An 18,031-nucleotide genomic window follows, 5' to 3' on the forward strand; every position below is an offset into this window, starting at 1 on the left:
ATAGGAAGGGTAGAGCTTCAGACATGCTGAAAAGCTCAGAATGATCCTGAAAACTAAAGTTGCACGAAAAAAACCAGGATGGTATTCAACAAGGAAAAACACGAAGTTCTACACTTAGCCAGAAGGAATCAGCTTCTTAGATGCACGATGGGGAAAACTGCTTGGGTGGACAAGGACAGAAAGATCTTGGGGTTATAAAGTATTGCTGGCTGAGTATAAATCAGCCACGTCATCCTACTCTGGACAGGCCAAATGCTAAGCTAGGACTTATAAACACAAGAAAAGACATGCAGCAGCTTCTGTCCTACTCAGAAAATAACACCTCCTATTCTGTTTTAGCCAGTTTTGGTGTTTCCACTTCTTGATCCACTCCAGCTCTATTTTCTAGGATGATTGTTACTCTAGACTTTGGAATACCTTCTTCAGAGGACATGGAGCCAGCCGCTGTTGGTGAGGACATGCAGAATGAGTGGGGCTTCTGCCGTTCCTCCATACTCCACTGCTCTGCTGAACGCAGTGCCCCTCATAGGGGACTGGGCTGCTCGTTTTGCACAGTTTTGGGGTTTTTTTTTCATTTTCATTTAAGGAGTTAGGCCCAAACACCAGATCAGGCACTAGTTCTGAAATGTTTTTGTTCCTAGTTTCTCCAAAACTCTAGGCTCACCTCCAAGTCCTTCAGATGGGAAAATGCCGTATCAAATTTGTATTGTCTTTACCTTGGTAGTTCTGCTGCACCGCCAGGCCAAACATCTGTGGGATGGAAGGGAAGGCAGAAGAAGGGATAAAAGATCAGGTCTCCAAGTATTGCACATAACTCACTGAGGGGAATGAAGAACTTTTACACTCATAATTTTACTTAAATTCCAGTCAGTCAGTAAACATCCTTATTCTGAAAAATATGTTGAACAGCTATTGAAATCTCACATTTTCTTCTGCTTACTTTTAGAAACCTTCCTTATATTTTGCTTTTTCTAATTTGTTTCTGATTAGAACAAAGACATTTATTTGTTTTGACATTTTTTCTTTATTCTGTAAACTGTATGCCCTTCAGAAAGCAGAAACTGTCTGGTCACAAATGAATTATCATAGATTGCATGGGGAATGGCATTATGAGGAAAACCAGCCACTGCTGAAGTCCAGTATTCCCTTTTGCCTACAAAAGACTTAAACCTTTGACATTTCTATTGCAAGCTAGTAACTATACTGGTTTTAGTTCAACCCTCCAGACAACACACCACCTCCCTCAAGTGGTCAGCATAGTTAAGATTGTTTTTTCTGCTTCAAGGGCTGTTTTCTGGCAGTGCCCAAAGAATGTGTTGAAGAACACACTTTTTATAAACATTATTAATAGATCGAGTTTAAAAAATTCTGCAAAAAAAAAGTATTTTGAATGGTAGAAAGAGATAAGAATCCCACAGAAACAAATACTTAGCTGGCATCGCTTGGGCACTGTAGGCTTTTGATGAGAAGAAACCAAAATAGCTGCTTTTTTGTGGATGGGCTCTAATAGCTTTCTGCCTGCGGTTACAGGCATTCAGTTACGGTCACTGCCATGGCGGGGATTGTATAAGTGCATAAGCTAATCAAAACAGTGGCATATTTGGAAAAGCAGCACCATTAATTCTGATGGCTTGCTCAAATCCTCGTTGGAATAATTATAGTTTTCTTCTTTTGTTCAAAATTCTCCCCATTTAGAAACAGTTCTTTTGTAATTTGCTGCCTAATATGTGCTTGCAGTACAAACTGGAACAATGCTGAGGAAGAGCTCGCGGGAACTCAAACCAGAGTTGCATAAATTTAAAACAGCAATAATGATGGTAAGAATAAAAAAAGAGAGTAAATAGAAAGCTCCATACTTCAAGAAGCAACCCAGTCATCACTGCCAGGGTTCAGAATAAAATTTGCTCATAGAACAGTGTACTATAGAAGTACCTTACAGAGAGACATACACTCTACACATGAAGCAATGCCTTTGTATGTACACTGACAATATCCAGCATGGCAATAGGTATAGAAATTCCTGGTAATGCAGACAAATCATGCTCATCTACACATCAGTGGACACCTGTGAAATTCTGCAGGTATTATCTGGGATGAAACCAAACATTCACACAGACTACTACTGCCCTGTCAGTGCCCAAACACCGTGATAACCTCATATGAACAAAGACTGATAGAAAACACAAAAGGAAAGCAGTTCAGGTAGAACTGGGTAAACAATGAAATATCAAGAACATCATAAAAAATATTCTAATTTATAGTCTCACGAAAAAAATCTAAATAAATCTATCTATCTTACAAAAAACTATGCAACACAAAGGCTTAGAGAAAAGGCAAAAAACCTCAATGACCAACTGACCAACAGGTTAAATTAGTACAGGAAACACAATCCTCATTTTAAGGCCCAAGTCAGTCCCCAGCAGGAGTCAAGAATAAAATTGTGAAGTATGACACATATAGACAAATATATTATAAGCGTTGCTCTTGGTAGAGGCAATGTTCTGTTCTAGGAAGTAATTTCTGTCTTTCTTTTGCTGGGTAAAACTGCAATCAGGTAGCTCCAACCACCTCTTTTAACAAAAGCCTGCTAATTAAAGCAACACTATGCAGCCTCCTTTTTGGCATTAATGAAGTGACAGAGGAAGGAAGCCTTAAGCATTCATTTTCCTCTCAGAGCATCTAATATCCCACACTACAGCCAGTAGAAAAATGTTAACACATTTCCTGACTAAGGAAAGAAAAAAAAGAGGGAGAGAGAGAACATATTTAGCACAAAATCTTGAAGTACAAAGTTGCTTTTAGCAGTCTGTCTGAAAGCTGTTGAAAGGATAATGTCCTCCACATATTTGAAAGAAACATAAGTGGTATTAAAAAAGGTCCTTCCTGCCTTACTACAGCACTAGGGTGGTTTAGGTTGACTGTTGCAGATCTCTGAAAAATATGGCCAAATCAGACTGTACACACCTTGCAGATGTTGTGACAGAAGCACAGCTAAAGACAACAGCCCTTAGCTTGTAGTACAGATGTGAAGAGGTACAGAGGAAGGAGATGACTTCAGATAACTTGGAAGATCATTGCTAACTTTATGTGATTAACCTACAGCTACAATCCCCATCTAGTTGTCTGCTATTTTCCCTTATTCTGTGGCTCCACCTTGAGCTGCCTTTCATTTACTCTGGTGTCTGAGAAGCCTTTAGAAAGAAAGGAGATTCTTTTGTACTAGATGCGAGCCAAACCAAACTCCTGCCTCTAAATATCCCTGAAGTTTAGAATTGCTTGAAATTTAAACTTATATCTAGATCCACATTTGGCTCCTTGTAGTCATCTTTACACCTTTTTATTTAAAAATATAGCATTGTCTGATTCCCCCAACTTTTTTCACTTCAGCCTTTTGAGTCATGGTCAGATTGGCTTACCAGAGGCCCTGGTAATCTAACATACACATCCCATTCCCCCGCCTTTTCACTTCATAATCTTCCAGAGATGAAATTCAAGATTGCCCACTAATTATAACAGGACAGCTTCTCAGACAGATGGCTTTCCAAGTAACCTTCTCATTCCACTCATTTTCAGGGAATGACAAAGTATGCCAGAGCGTTATGTGATGACGGACGAGGGCCAACATTACAATTTATGTTTGTGACCTGGCACATGGATGGAAACAGAGAGTATGATTCAGTGGTTTTTGCAGGCTTAATCCCTACTAAAGAGTGGCTCTGCCAAGGTAAACATGGCATTTTAAATGAAACTGCTTTGCATACACTGCATGGAACCTGAGATCCCACTTTTGTACTGCGGTTTCCTTCCAAAATGTAGCTACTGCCTGACAGGGCAGAGTAAGTGTGCAGTCTGGGCTCCCCTGTGTTAAGAGTGTTTGGTCTGCTTCAGAAAATGGCAGTGATGGGCAGACTGTGCAAAAGGAGTGAGGCATTATTTGAACATGTATATTCCCAAGGCTAAGAAGAGGAGCAAAAATAAAGGCTGGATCCCACTTTCCTTCCCCACCCAGGCAACTCCCAAGCAACAAAATCCAAATTAGGCTCCACATTTGTAATAACATCACATTTCCTGGTAAATCAGTTATTATTCTACAGACCTAGGAAAGGCCATATATCTCATCATTATGTCCACAACTAAACCAAGATTTTAGCACTGGGAGCAGTTTCCTTTCTTCTCTCTCCATTACTTCCTTCGTGCTCTTTCTAAAAATAAAATATTGACAACTTTGAAAAAGGAGGAAGAAAAGGAATACAAAAGGAAGAACTATCTGGATGCTTAGGTAATGAATGCATTCCAGAGATGGGGGAGCTGTGAAGTTTGTGATTGGCTTTGGTGCACACTGGCTTGCAAAAGAGTATAAAATGCTGCTGGAGATTGGGCCAACTGGGCAAACTGGTCTCCCAAGATTTCCCAAGATTGCAGGCAGCTTCCTGATGGGTTCACACATACATACACACCAGTTCCCAGGCAGAGACACCTGCGGGGTACATCCAGCCCAAAGACTGAGAAGATTCACTTTTGGATGGGTGAGTAAAAGTGCAAAGGTTCCATTCACTCTTTTAAAAAATGTTTTCAAGGACAGAAAAGGGAATAATCCCATGGATTTTTCTAGTCAAACAGGTTTGAAATGGACTCTTCTTTATAACAACAGAGGTGCCAAGAAGGTTGACTATCTGCCTTCACCATCCTAAATATTTTAGCTTAGCCACTGTTACTCCACCACTTCTGTCCTCCTCTAGCTTCCCCAGTAAATATGTCCCTGACCAACTGGATGCAAATATCACTGTCTTGGTTTCAACTGCACCCCCCTCCCAGGTTCATGGGGGCCCTGAGTTAGAGTTAGAGCTGATTGGTCCCGGGACAGTCTTCCCTCAGGAACAAATCAGAGCTGGTCTTATTTTGCTCCTGTGAAAATTAGATATCAACAGCTAGCCGGAAGTGAGTTGGCAGAGTTGTGTGTGAGAGCATGCAAGAGAGAGAGAGAGAGAGTAGCCAAGGGGTGGACAGGGCCCCCACTCGGGGCCCTGTGCCCCCGCAGCCCTGGCCAAGCCGGGGCTGAAGGCAGCGTGTAGGAGTGTGTATGTGTTGTGAGAGAGAGACTCACAACTGCTGAGGTAAGAGGTAGGGAGGCAGCCCTTTGGCCAAGCCCTCTTCCGCCCCCAGACAGACTGCAGAGCTTGGAACAGCTCATAAATGGACCAAATGCCTTAGCTAGTTAGGGGGCTTTCTTTCCACCCACTGCATGGAGCAGATCTTAAGGTTCAGTATTTTAAGCTGAGCCAAGGAGATGGGCTGAAAGGAGCTTGGTGCCAGAAGAAGGAGAACTCCAGGCAAAATTGGAGACGGGCCAAGCAGGCTTGGAGGTGCCTATATTGGGTTTGGACATGGCTACCGAAATTGAAGCTGTAGCAGCTGGAGAAGAGTGAGAGAGCCAACTAGCAACAAGTGAGTTCCGGGTAAAGACTCAGAACAGCATCTTACCACTGGGAGGAAACCTCCACGAACCAAGGAGGGTGGACTCAGAGCTATCTTCTTGGACCTCGTGATGGAGACCTCAGCAAGTAGCTGAGACAGGTGGGGGGTGGTTCAGAGGAACCCTTTTCCTGATACCCCAATGAGAGAGAGATTGTTTAACTATCAGCCTGAGGGCTTCTCCTGGACTGATTGTGGGAGGGGCTCGAGGGATGATAGAAGTGTGTTAATATTGTATATATATATAATTGCTTTTAGTTTGTACAGTATTTATTTTGTATAGGAATAAACTGTATATATTTTCCCTTCCCCCATACAGAAGTGTGCCTGCCAGAAAATTCCTCTTCGGTGTTGAGGTAAATTGTGGGGAGGTGGGGGAAGCTTGGAGATTGGATTTTTGTGGGGGCCAAACCTTCACAAACACATAGCAGGGATAGCACAGATTTCTGATCCCTTCAGCAAGGTCAGTTTGGACTTCAACCACATTTCTAGGCAACTAGACACAGCATCCTCTCTCATGCATCTATAAGCTTTTCCTAATGCAGTGGAATCTTCTACTATTTAAACAATTTTTTCCAGAGCATAATTTAAACAGGATTGACCATAATTACATATATTTTGGAAAATGGAAAAAATGTATGATAGGAAATGGATGTTTCCTGCTTTCCATCAACTTATTTTGAGGCTCTCCAAAGGGGTCTCAGACTTCGAGAACTCTCCTGTTGCTTTTACTAATCACATCTTTTTGATATTAGAAGTCAAATTGCAGCAGTTTACAAGTCAAAAAGTCCAGCACATTTTCTTCTCTATACAACAACACAATATTGCATTGCAGGAGTTGCAATAGTGATGCCTTAGAATTTTTAGGATTTTTAGCTTTTTGTAGATTTTAATGTAGCTGGAGTTTTCCTTCACTTTAGACCATTACTTTCTCACAGTTTGTGTGTCACATTCCTGAAGCTTCGGTTTAACTGTCTTTTAACTGACTTTTCACGGTAATAGATATTCATCAAGAACATTCCGTTGGCTTCCATTGGGATGTGCACCTCTACTGGAATAACAAGAGATATGGTAGACAAAACAAGATAGAAGACTCAAGGCCCTTGGAGGGGCTCCAGTGGGGCAATTATGAGGGTGGTACCAGGGCAAAAGGGGTCTTAGGATTGGATATCCCCATTAGATGTGATAATTAGCAAAGGTATAAAAGTGTAAGAATTATGTATGTGGGCGCATGCCTTTTGTACTCCATGGTCAGAAGGCCTTCATTAAAAGAGCTGTTCTCTATCTCTATCTACACTAAATTTGCCTGGAGTGTTTTTTTGCTCCTGATGATCTTTAGGCAAAAACAGAACAAGGGGTAATGGGTTTAAACTAAAAAAAAGTAAATTTAGACTGGATATAAGGATGAATTTTTTTATGGTAAGGGTGGTGCAATGCTGAAACAGGAGGGGTTGGAACCAGATGACCTTTAAAAGTCACTTCCAACCTAAACTACTCTGTGATTATAGGATTCTATCTATCTTTAGAAAAGAAGTGCAGAAAAAAATGAGATGAAGAGTAACTGGCAACAAGGAGGAGAAATAATACAGAGTGATTGAAAAAAGAAAAAAAAATACACAGGGACATAGAAACAGCAGATCTCTAACTAGCTGCAGATCACTACACCTTAAGAATAATTCACACTGGAAGGAGGGAAAAACTGAAAGCAGCTTTAAAATGTTGTTAGCTGTAAAGAATATCCAGGTACAAAGATGTTTATTTTAATCAGGACACTCTGAGCTCATTACTCCCTAAGCATTTATGCAAAGATAGAAAGAAATTAAAACATATTGTAACATAAGAAGATGATTTTAGTTGGCTAAGCTATAGTATTAACTTTGTAAATATTAAGACAGAAGATGTTAAAAACTTTTGGACTGTGCTTTAGCACTTTTTTTAACTGACTAGTTACACAGAAACTGTAGAAGCATATTATGCATTGTAACACTTAGGATCAGATTTAGCCATTTTTATTGATATAACAACCTAAAAGATTCACAGGTCACTTGTAATTTTTATTTCCAAGGAAAGAAAAACAAGAAAGTTGTGAACAAAAACCCTGCCAATATTCAAACAAGAAGAAATGTAACCAAAGTAGTGGAAATCAGAAACCGCAGATGTAGTTGTGTGAAGGTGCTGGCATACAAAAATAGGTGTCCAAAAAAGAAGCAAAGAAGAACTTTTGTGTGGGTTCCTGAGGGACTAAAATGGCGACAGCTGCTCCCAAGGACTGGAGCACTTAAGGATCACATCCTGAGCAGCGCTGCCTGTGAAATTCTCCAAATGATCAAGGTTCTTCAAATCTTACCTGCAGGCACAAGCAGGTTTGCACAAATGCTAATCCAATCCTCCTTCCAGTATTTAAGCCAGATTCATTTGTTCCATTATAAATGTTCTTTGGGCATTTCCATCTTTATTCCCTTTATGTCCAGAAGTGCATGCTCTGTAGAGACAGGCATACAAAGCTCTGCTGCAGAATCATTTCAGTGCATGACTACTGCACCTGAACACTGCACAAGTCTCTAGGAGAAGTACAAAGAGTTAAAACGAGTCAGAAGTACTGCTGATATCTGCTTTTGGCTAGCAAATGATTAAAGCAGAAAGCAAAAGGGACTGATCAGCCTAAGAGGGATTAAGCCCACTCACTCTCTAAAAAGTGCTATGACCACCAGATCATAGGGTATGCTGCTGAAGAAGAGCATTCCTCCTTCTCCCTCTTGAAACTGAACCATAGTGCAGCCAGGCATGCAAGAGCTACAAAGACAGAGAGAAAAGGCAACAAGGAGTATGATTCCTATCAAGCTACTGATTAGGGCACTCATCTTGGAGGGGGAGGGTGGAAAGGCCTAGCCCATTTGGCCAGATCTGTTCAGCATTTTCTTTAACCCACTGGCAAAGTGAAGGGAAATTCATACACTCTCAAGAAGTAGGATCTAACCCCAGCTTCCTCCCTGCACAGTCAAGTAACTAACTAATCAGCTGAAGTCACACATCTCTTGCTGCTGTTTCCTGTGGTTCATCTTCAACAGAAGGAAGAGATACTCCCAAGCAAGATACAGTATGGCCTTGAAGCTCAGTTACTTCTGCGAGATGAAAAGAGAAATTTGGTCATTGTCCAGCGGAATGGACACAGTGTTTAAGGCATCCCACTGCCTGTGAGAGCACTGTCATCACTGCTGTGAGGAAGGAGCATCGCTCTCCCATAAAGGTACCTGTGCTCAGAAGAAAGGTATGCAGACAAGTCAGGTGAGTACAGATAAGGACTCAGTATTTCTGAAAGGTCTGCTATATTCTTAGAGGAAGCTGTAGGTATCTAAATTAGGTGGCTTGAATGACCATAAGAGATGGCGCTGCTCACACAACTGGCACTGAATGGGATGCGGGGGCTAAGTAGATGAAGAATACACCTAATGTTGGGGGTGGGTGTGGGGTGTGTGTGTGTGGGTGTGTGTTTGAAGAAATATAAGCATCTTCCAGTCCAGTAATCTCTCAGGTAATGTCAGGAGAAGTTAAGACACACAGGCGCACAGACACAGAGTAGTGATCTAACCAGACTGCCCTAAGCTTTTGGTTTCTATTGATACAAACCAGATGTTGGTGAGCTCTGAATTTCTAAGTTTGTTTAACTCCTTGGAGCATCATTTTAGAATAAACACAAGAGGCACCTTTTCTCACAACTCTCCTTTCTCTTGCATCAGACTTACCTCAGTGGAAAAGGTTATTTATTGTCCAGTCTGTGGACAATTTCCAACTGTGAAATGTCTGTTGCATTGTATCATTTGAAAACTTGGAGGGAGGAATTTTCCAGTCAAAAGTCCATTTTTACTCTTGATTTGATCTGATATAGTGGTTTGCTACTGTCAACTATAGATCCATTGATATGTTTAAGCAGACCAGAGAAAAATCTCACATTGTTCGGCATAGTAAGATAAATATAAATTTAATGTATGGCTCATTAAAAACTGGTTTAGGATTTAAGTCAAAGAATAATATCATTCTCATCTCCCTTGTGATTTATTTAAAGCATGTAGAACAGGTGATCACAAAAGTACTTCAGCAAGAATGTACCTGGTTAAAAGAGATCAACATCTCTCCCATTTTACGTGTGCGAGATAGTACACATCCAAAATACAGAATTCAACACCACCTAGAACAACTCTATGTACTTCGACAACTAGCATAAAGTACTCTGAGTTATGTTGTCACAAATGTAGTACAATGAAATTTGGGAAGGGGAGTTACAGTGAAAGTTTCAAAATTTTAGCTTGCTGCCGTACTCTTTGCTCCCACACAACAAAGGTACACCTAGGAGTCTATCCAAAGTTACTTCATGGGAGTCAAGAGCCAGTGAGAAGAAGGAAGTGTGCCCTTGCCAATGCAGCAAGAACAGAGTCTCCCCAAGGTCTATCCCCTCTTATACAGAGGGAATAGATAAGCTCCATGTGCTGTTACGTGATGCTCCCCACTACTCTTTAAAAATCTCAGTGCCAAAAGAGCTGAGAAGAGGAACAGGGAAGAGTAGAACCCTTTCTGTGCCAGCTCTCCCCCTTCAGACTAACTGACCCCAATCTGCTTTGCCTTCCGGATGTCTGTAGTCTGTGTTTCTAGCTCACAAATGGGAAAAATGACCTTTCCTGAAGGAAAATTTCTTCAAACCATGGAAATTGTGGAAAGCAGCAGTAGACCAGAATAAATGGCATGGCAAGGTCTCTGACCAAAGTAGCCTAAATTGCACTTATAAAGTGAACAAAAGTTGGGGGAAAAAGAACATGTGGATGGCCTATAATGAATTTTTTACTGGAAGATATAGCACTCTTTTTGCCATTTCCACTTATTACTGAGAAAATCTGTTGTTTTGCAATGCATTTACATTTACAAATTTGCACAGATGTTTAGTGCAGTGCTGTGCAACAGCACGTTGCTGCCTAGCTCAGCAGAAGTACACAGGGAGGGAAGATTTGGCAGAACTGACTTGATTGTTTTTACTTGTACTGATCAATAGCACTAAAAAATTTGTAGTAATTGTAATTACACACTGCAAAGATCTCTTATCGTGTAAAATTGGAGTGGGCAGCTAGCTGTTCATGAAAATCAAATTAATTTTATATTAATTTTATGATCAGACAACCTATTCACATAAACATTGCAAAAACTTTTTTTTTAATATATGAACCGTCTTTCTCTCCTTGCCCCAAATCAGCAAGGATGATATATCTGTTCCAAAGAGAAAAGCAGATTTACAGTGTCCTAGAAGAAAGCAAATGGCTGAAGAGGCCTCTTTCAGACTGGGAAGTGCAAAAGCCTGCAGCAAGGTTGATCTGTAGATCACTGGCTTACAAAGCCATGGAGGACTTCACTGTAAATGGATGCAAAGTAGATGATGTTTGCAGTGCTGCAGATGCTTAATCCATTCAACAAGTAAAATCAGTCTCTGGATGTGGTGAGTCTGCAGGAATGTATATACATATGCAGGAAACACCCTTCTTTTATTAGAATCAGAGAAGAGGAATCCTTAAACTCCCCTCTTTTTGTGACTTGGGGTCACAGTCTGGAAGAGATTGAGAACCACTGCATTTAGAGAGCCTGTTTCTGGTACTAATCAATCCAACAACTTTCTTCAGTGGTAGAAGAGCTGATAACCCATTTATACTGACCATAGATCACTGACAGTAGTCTAGCTGGCTGACTGATCAGCCAGGCATCTGAATAATATTCAAAGTGAGACAGAATAATTAGCTCTGGCTGTAGATTTTGAACATACATCTAACTAAATCATCTCTTTCTTTAAAAAATGTGCTCTTTCTGTCAATGTTGTAAAGGTGCTGCTTGACAGGCCTGGTCTCCCTGGTCTCTTTATGTCTGACAGTTCTGCTATGGACAGCTACTCTGTAATCACTCCCATTTATTAGCTGGAGTCTGACAAGTCCATTGAATTCCATTCAGCAATAAAACACATAAAGAGTGACACTGTCTTCTGCTTCTGGGATTACTCACTTACCTTGTTTTTGAGCAGTTCTTAAGTGCCTGGCTGGAGCAAACCAAGACACTCAGCACCATCCAGGATCTGGCACTGCAACCTTGGATCCTGCAGTTGTACATCCAGAGCCCTACACAAGTTGCATTTAGGGTAAGAAAAGGTGGTGAATGTTCAGAGATTTGAAGGAAGATGATCAGAAGCAGAGTAACAGTGGAGAAATCCTTAAAGCTAATAAAGAAAACCTTCAAACCAGATGTTTTAAGAGATGTTACTCTACACAGAATAAACTAAAGGGAAATAATTCTTGTTTGAAAAGGGACAGGACATGCTGGAACAGCCTGACACACTGAGATGACAAATTTAGTCTAAACTTCAGAACTTAACTATAAAATCACTTGGGCAGAAGTACAGACTCTGAAAAGAGACAGATGAAACCACAAGATCTGCAGCTATACAAGAACCAGTAGGGTACCCTGGGACATGAACCAGGGCATGGTCCCAGAGATGTAAGGGACCCTTTTCTGGATCACCCAGGTTGATGCTGTACTTTTCTCTACCCATTGATAGACTAAGCTTACTTCTGCTGTAGCCAGTGGGAATTTTGCCATTGACTTCCAAGGGAGCAACAGCCCTATGATTTGGCTGCATACAATTTCAATTAAAAAGTCTATGAATCACATCATTCTGCCCTTGGCAGCTGAGAGATGAAGACAGCGGGATAGGAAAAGAGCAGTTCAAGCAAATGGAAATAATTTTTCTATTAATTTTTTTTTAAAGGAAGATACTCAGCATAACTTGTCCCTTTTTTACTCCTGTTCTGTTACTAATAACTGTCTGGTGTCATTAGAGTGAATTGCTAGCACCTTGTTTACTTTTCACAATCGACAGGTTAGATCCCGTAGGATTTATTCACCACAGATAAAACTCATTCCCATAAAGAAAAAGTTTTCTTGTTCAGGGGTCATTCAAGTCCTTACTTAGATTGATTTTGACAGTTAATCTGGGCTTTGGCTAAGGGCACACCCCCGTGAATAGAGCACGGGAAAGCCTCTCAGAAGTTCTGTGAGTTTCGGTGATGCCAGTGGAGCTGACTAACTGTTCCGATTGGAAACAGAGCTCTGCCCTTTCACTGCCTCTGTGCCGTTTGCACCCAGCTGGTTCGAAACATGCCATTGTATGTGCATGCCTGCATTATAGACTGTGTGTGTTGAAGTATATTATACAAAAAAACCAAGAAAAAAATCCCAAAAAATCCAACCCCAAAAAAAAAAAAAAATCCAAGAACACAACTGCAGTTACACAAAGAAGCATCATATGCAGTATTTTCTGAAAGAACATAGGAAGGACACAGAGTACTGCCAGTGGATAAAGGATGATGCTCAGGTGGCTTTGGCTCAGCTCCAGGCTTCCTAAATGCCCAAGTTCCAGTTATTAGGAAGGCGTCAATTTAGGTCAGTAGACAGATGACCCTGCTGATTTCATTAACACTAACTGCAAAACTGAAAAAACTGAAAAAAACCCATGCAGAAACCAGAAGGCTGGAGAAAAAGTGTAATGACTGTGCATAAGTGAGTGTGGATAAGGGTGTGACTGTCTGATCAGTCTGTGGAGAGGTATTCCTGTGGGTTCAGAGATGCCACTCCACAAGCCAAGCTACCCTGCATCCTCACCATATCTGCCTGGCTCATCTCCACCACATTGTGTGGTGCCATCTCAGAACATCCCTGGCACCAACATCTCAGATGTTCAAGGCACTTAGGTGTTTGGCTCACATTGATTTCAGTGAGACTTAGGTACATAAAGCAGGAAGCATTTTGGAAGATCTGGGCCTCAATTTGATCTATGTAAAACAGAGATATTTGCCTTTTCCAATGCTCCATAGTGTCTATTTTCATCTGTAAGACCCTTTAGAGTACTTTCTTGCTTTGGGCATGTGCAATATTTAGCCCAGCAAGGCTGCAACCCCTGCAAAGGCTCTGCAAACATGAAAAAGTGTATTATTAGTAAAAATAGAATACACATTTTTATTGTGAATCAGTATTGACCTTAAAATAGAACTTTCCTAAGCCTTCAGAAGCAGTAGCTTGCTAGTTTCAGGTAATACCACCAAATGATTTCAAATGGAGCTAGGGTCATTGCCAATTGGGCTGACTCAAAAGATCTTTTAAAAAGTGTTTTTATAGAAATAATACTACTCTCTGACTCTTTATCGCACTAGCATCCATATTCCACAGCACTGTGACCTTGTTATTACACAGTAAATTAACTGAGGTATTAAGATAACTCTCTCTCTTGTAAAAACAAGAGCATCAGAGCCACAGTAAATCTTAACCTGAGTGAAACCCACTGATCCAAAGCTCAGCCAAGACAATGTGAGAAAAAACCCTGAGTGCAGCAATAAACAACAACCTATTTTGGAGAGAAATATTTCTTGTTTGTTTGTTTGCTTGTTTTGTATGAAGGGGATAAAGGGGAGGTTAAGAATCTTCCACTCCATACATCCTTTTATCCACAAGGTTGTCTTCTTGTTTGTGCCATGTGTCCCCTGGTAGTCTTCCTATCTAATACCCATAATCCACTCATAATCCTTTGATACTGCGCGGAGCAGAGTTTAGAAACTTTGCAAGCCAAGACATTTTTAAGTGATTTATACAGTGAAGTAGAATTTCCTCTGCCCACCTGCAAAATCTGAAGCATTTCTGTGATTATAGTCCATTTTTAAAAGTTTCCGTTCATGTAGGGTTTTTTAATTAAAAAAATAAGCACATTAAAGGGATTCATATGTACGTGTCTGCTACTTAAATATTCAACAGGTTTCACAGCATGCCACTTAGAAGAACAAATTTAGTTGCATTTGAAACAGTCTGCTTGCTACATGCAATTGTTTTAGTTGTAAATTGTTTTGTTACACTATAAACAAACAGAATATAGGAAAGGGAAATATCAATTACACATGCAGAATTTCTCCTCTAATAATATCACTACACACACTTGTTTTTATTGTAGAATTAAGAAGCAATCTGTTCACTTTCATTAATGTCACACTCTTAACAGCTATTAAAATCACTTACTGAGGATCAAATTGGAGCAATCCAATGCCAAAAATAAAAAGTAAAGAGAAACCCATCTCATAGAAAATCATTTTGCTAACTTCCTCAGTCTAGACACGCAGTAACAAGATAGTGGCAAACATTTTCATATCCCATTGCCTACTCCCTGAGCCATGCTGTCCCTTGTTAACAGAAAAGAACATCAGATTAATCAAAAGAATATGTATCAGAGAATATTCCACTCCATTCCAGAGTAAAAATTATTATCAATGTCATAAAATCACAGATGGTGACTTAAATGTCTGCAAGGATTGCAGACAGAGAAACAATGCTCAAAATTCTAAATTAAACACATAAAAGGCCTTGTGGATAATTAAGAGACTTGCTCCTACATTTAAAATAAAATGCATGGAATAGGATGTTGAAGAAACTAGCAGGAACAGCAACTGTGGAAGAAAAATTATTGCAGGGTATATAAACACTAGTTAGAGGAATAGCATGGTCTTCTTCCATCTTGGAAGGCTGCTACGTTACTAAAAGGCAGCAGTAAAAGATCAGAGCATTGTTAATCACCATGAAAGGAGAAGATCAGCCAAGAACGGCAAAAAATAAATATATTTTTAACAACTATTAAAAATCACAAGTCTTCTGGCCAAGCAGGGAGCCTGGGATGTCTGGTTACCTCAATATAGCAGGAGCCATGGTGATTGAATTTACCCTTTGGTGTTTACACAAGGGAGGCCAGTTTCAGCAGAACCTGAGGTACCTATGAGCAGGCAGCAATGAGAAGTCTGGACAGCTGCTCTGGTTGCCCTCTTGGTGTTGGCCTGAGTAGACAATATCTTCACGTGTTTGTAAAGAGCAGCTGAATAACCCCAAATGCTGTGACACTGAACCACCATTCACAATAATAGCCTAAATTCTGCCAACATTTAATATAGTAGGTTCTGTTTCTTACAATATATAAAATTTCCTACAAAATTTCTGTGCAGCAAATACCATACCTCCATGTTTCCAGCTGGGGCTGGGCCTTTTGAGGCACTAAAACAATAGAAAACACTGGAAATTTTAACTGCTGGGGAGACTTTCTGTAGAGTTCAGTGAATGAGGAATATGAAAAGCAATACATCAGAGTTTCAGTAACTATACGTCTTGCAGATCAGTCATGTGCCCACTAGAGGAGCAGGACATGGAGTCCCTGTGTCAAACAAAATATTATCTAAATCCTACCCTCAAAGAGGAGGATCTCACTGCTGGAGTTTTGATATCCCCTGTGGTCACTCATGAGCTTCCAGACATTTCTCCCACAAAGCTTCAGGCTAGATGTATACCCAAACACCCTCTCACTAAACATTTTTGGCAGGAGCGCATACAAAATGAGATCAGATTGCTAAGTCAAATGTATCGATTATTGATCAACTGCTGAATAGAATTGTTCTGCACGTCACAACTTCACTCACTTTCTAATGCAGTGGATCCATCTTTAATAGGAGTTTCTGAAGTGAAACAAAGTTAAAAGGCTTATTTCACAGGAGTATTCAAAAAAAAAAAAAGAATCTTATACCAGAGACCAGCTATTACTGCAATGGGACTTATTGCTGTACATATGACACTGTGACCAACGCAAGAACTGATGACACCCTTTTCTAGGAAAAGTAAAGACTGAAAAACAGAAAGTTTCTAAAATGTGATACTTCAGTGAATCATATGCCAAAAATCATCTCACCCATGGGTCATTTAATATATAATTTCAAAGTAGAGGTACTTTCCCTGATTCTATTTACAGATCTCTCGAACTCTAAATAAAATTCCTTTTGTTGCTCAGACATTTTCTTCCCCGCTGAAATATAACACTGATACAAGCCTAGCTGTTATTTTAGGATGTCTCTAATATTTTTATTTTTATCTTTCACTGCTTGTTAAAGTTTCCCTGGCTCCCATTTAAACATCTTTGGAAAACACAAATGGATTTACATTTCAAGATGAAACTTTCATTGGTTGTTTTTAGTCCTGAATGAAATCCCTCCTCCTATTTTCATGCTTTCATGGGAGGAAATCCAGTTTTCTTCTGCAATACCTTTTTTTGGTTGTTGTTCTTTCTGAAACCTTTAAATTACTTCTTTAACTGGTTGAGAGAAAGGAAGGATTCCTTAACTCACTGTGTATTTTGGCCATTCATTTTTAGCAGCATCTCAAAATTATATAGATTATATTCACAAGCAATATATTGTGATATTTTTTATGCAGGTAGCAATTACTGAGACAGCTTTGGATTTTTAAAACTCCATCTGTTGTTCAAGCATTAAATTCAGAGGTAGTGACTGCATTGATCCATGTGAAATGCAGTATAGTCCAACCAAAGGCAGTTCAAGAAAGCAGCATTTAAGATGCATGGCACATTTCAGCTTGGGTTCAGAGTCTGGATCTGAAACTGAACCAAAGCCAAGAATAATGCTCCATTTATTTCCATGGCTTTATTTCTCATTTAGATTAAAAAGGGAAAGAAAGAAAACACAGAATTGCTTCAAATCTCACAGATCAAATGTAGTCAGAACTGCAGAGTATAATCCCACAGGTTCAGATTCAGGAAACAGAGTTTTAAGTTTCAAATGAATGGGGTTTACATTTGATGGTGCACTTAAGGTGGTCTAATCTAGAACTTTACTGGATTATTTTATCTTAATTTTTACTATAAATATAAAAGGTGAGTCAAATGCTCTCGCCTGACGAAGTAGCATGGTCACACAATGTTAAAATCAGAATAAGTCTTTTCAGAAGCAAGGTATTTTGGCAATTCCTATTAGACATTGTATAGGCTACAAGTATTTACTACATATAATATTGCTTTAATTCGTAGCACCAGCAGCAGACTACTCTTTGACAGTTAGAATTTTAGTTTTATTTTGGTTCATTCTCAAAGCTAGGCCTATCTAAAGCTGCAAAGTTCACAGCATGAGATTAAAAATCCTGTGGAAGTGGACTTTACCACCAGTTTTCTAGGACTTCATGAAGCTTGAGATTTTTAATAGTATCTCAGGACCTGTGCTTTCATTGCTGATCACAACCAGAATAGTAAAGAAATTTTAGAAGTGCTTCAGCATCATACTGCTTTATTCAGCTTCACTTCTGTAAATATCCTGTATTTTGCATGAGTACAGGTAAGTCAGTTATGCCAGGCTAGTTTGTCTGTCTATGGTCTGTGTCACCTGACTCTAGGGTTTGATAAAAGCAAATATCTTTTTGTATGTTAAAGATGACTTATTGCAAAATCTTATCACTTTCTGTCTGCTTGGGCTTCATCCCTCCTCTGCAGGACAAAGGCAACTATTTCCACATTCACCCAGAATTTTGAAGAGCATCTGTAGGATAGAACCTGTTTGAATAGAGAGAAGTTTGGGTATCCTAACCATATAAGGCTGTAAAAAAAAATTGGCAGAAAAACAAGATATTTTGCTTATTCTTTTTCTCATATTTATTCCTTCAAAAGACTAAC

General features: G+C 39.8%; 1 protein-coding gene across 1 annotated transcript in view; it reads right to left on the minus strand.

Annotated features, from left to right (window-relative positions):
* Positions 1-640: 640 nt before the first annotated feature.
* The window catches only part of TRMT11 (tRNA methyltransferase 11 homolog), a 99,039-nt gene continuing 81,648 nt past the window's right edge, over positions 641-18,031 (minus strand). The window contains exon 12 of the mRNA XM_025895668.1: positions 641-750. Within this exon, the coding sequence (XP_025751453.1) occupies positions 676-750 (75 nt within the window). The 3' untranslated portion in view covers positions 641-675. The remainder of the gene's footprint in view (positions 751-18,031) is intronic.

Source organism: Manacus vitellinus, unplaced genomic scaffold (assembly GCF_001715985.3).
Source record: "Manacus vitellinus isolate BGI_N305 unplaced genomic scaffold, ASM171598v3 scaffold_4_pilon, whole genome shotgun sequence".
In the NCBI taxonomy this organism is placed as follows: domain Eukaryota; kingdom Metazoa; phylum Chordata; class Aves; order Passeriformes; family Pipridae; genus Manacus; species Manacus vitellinus.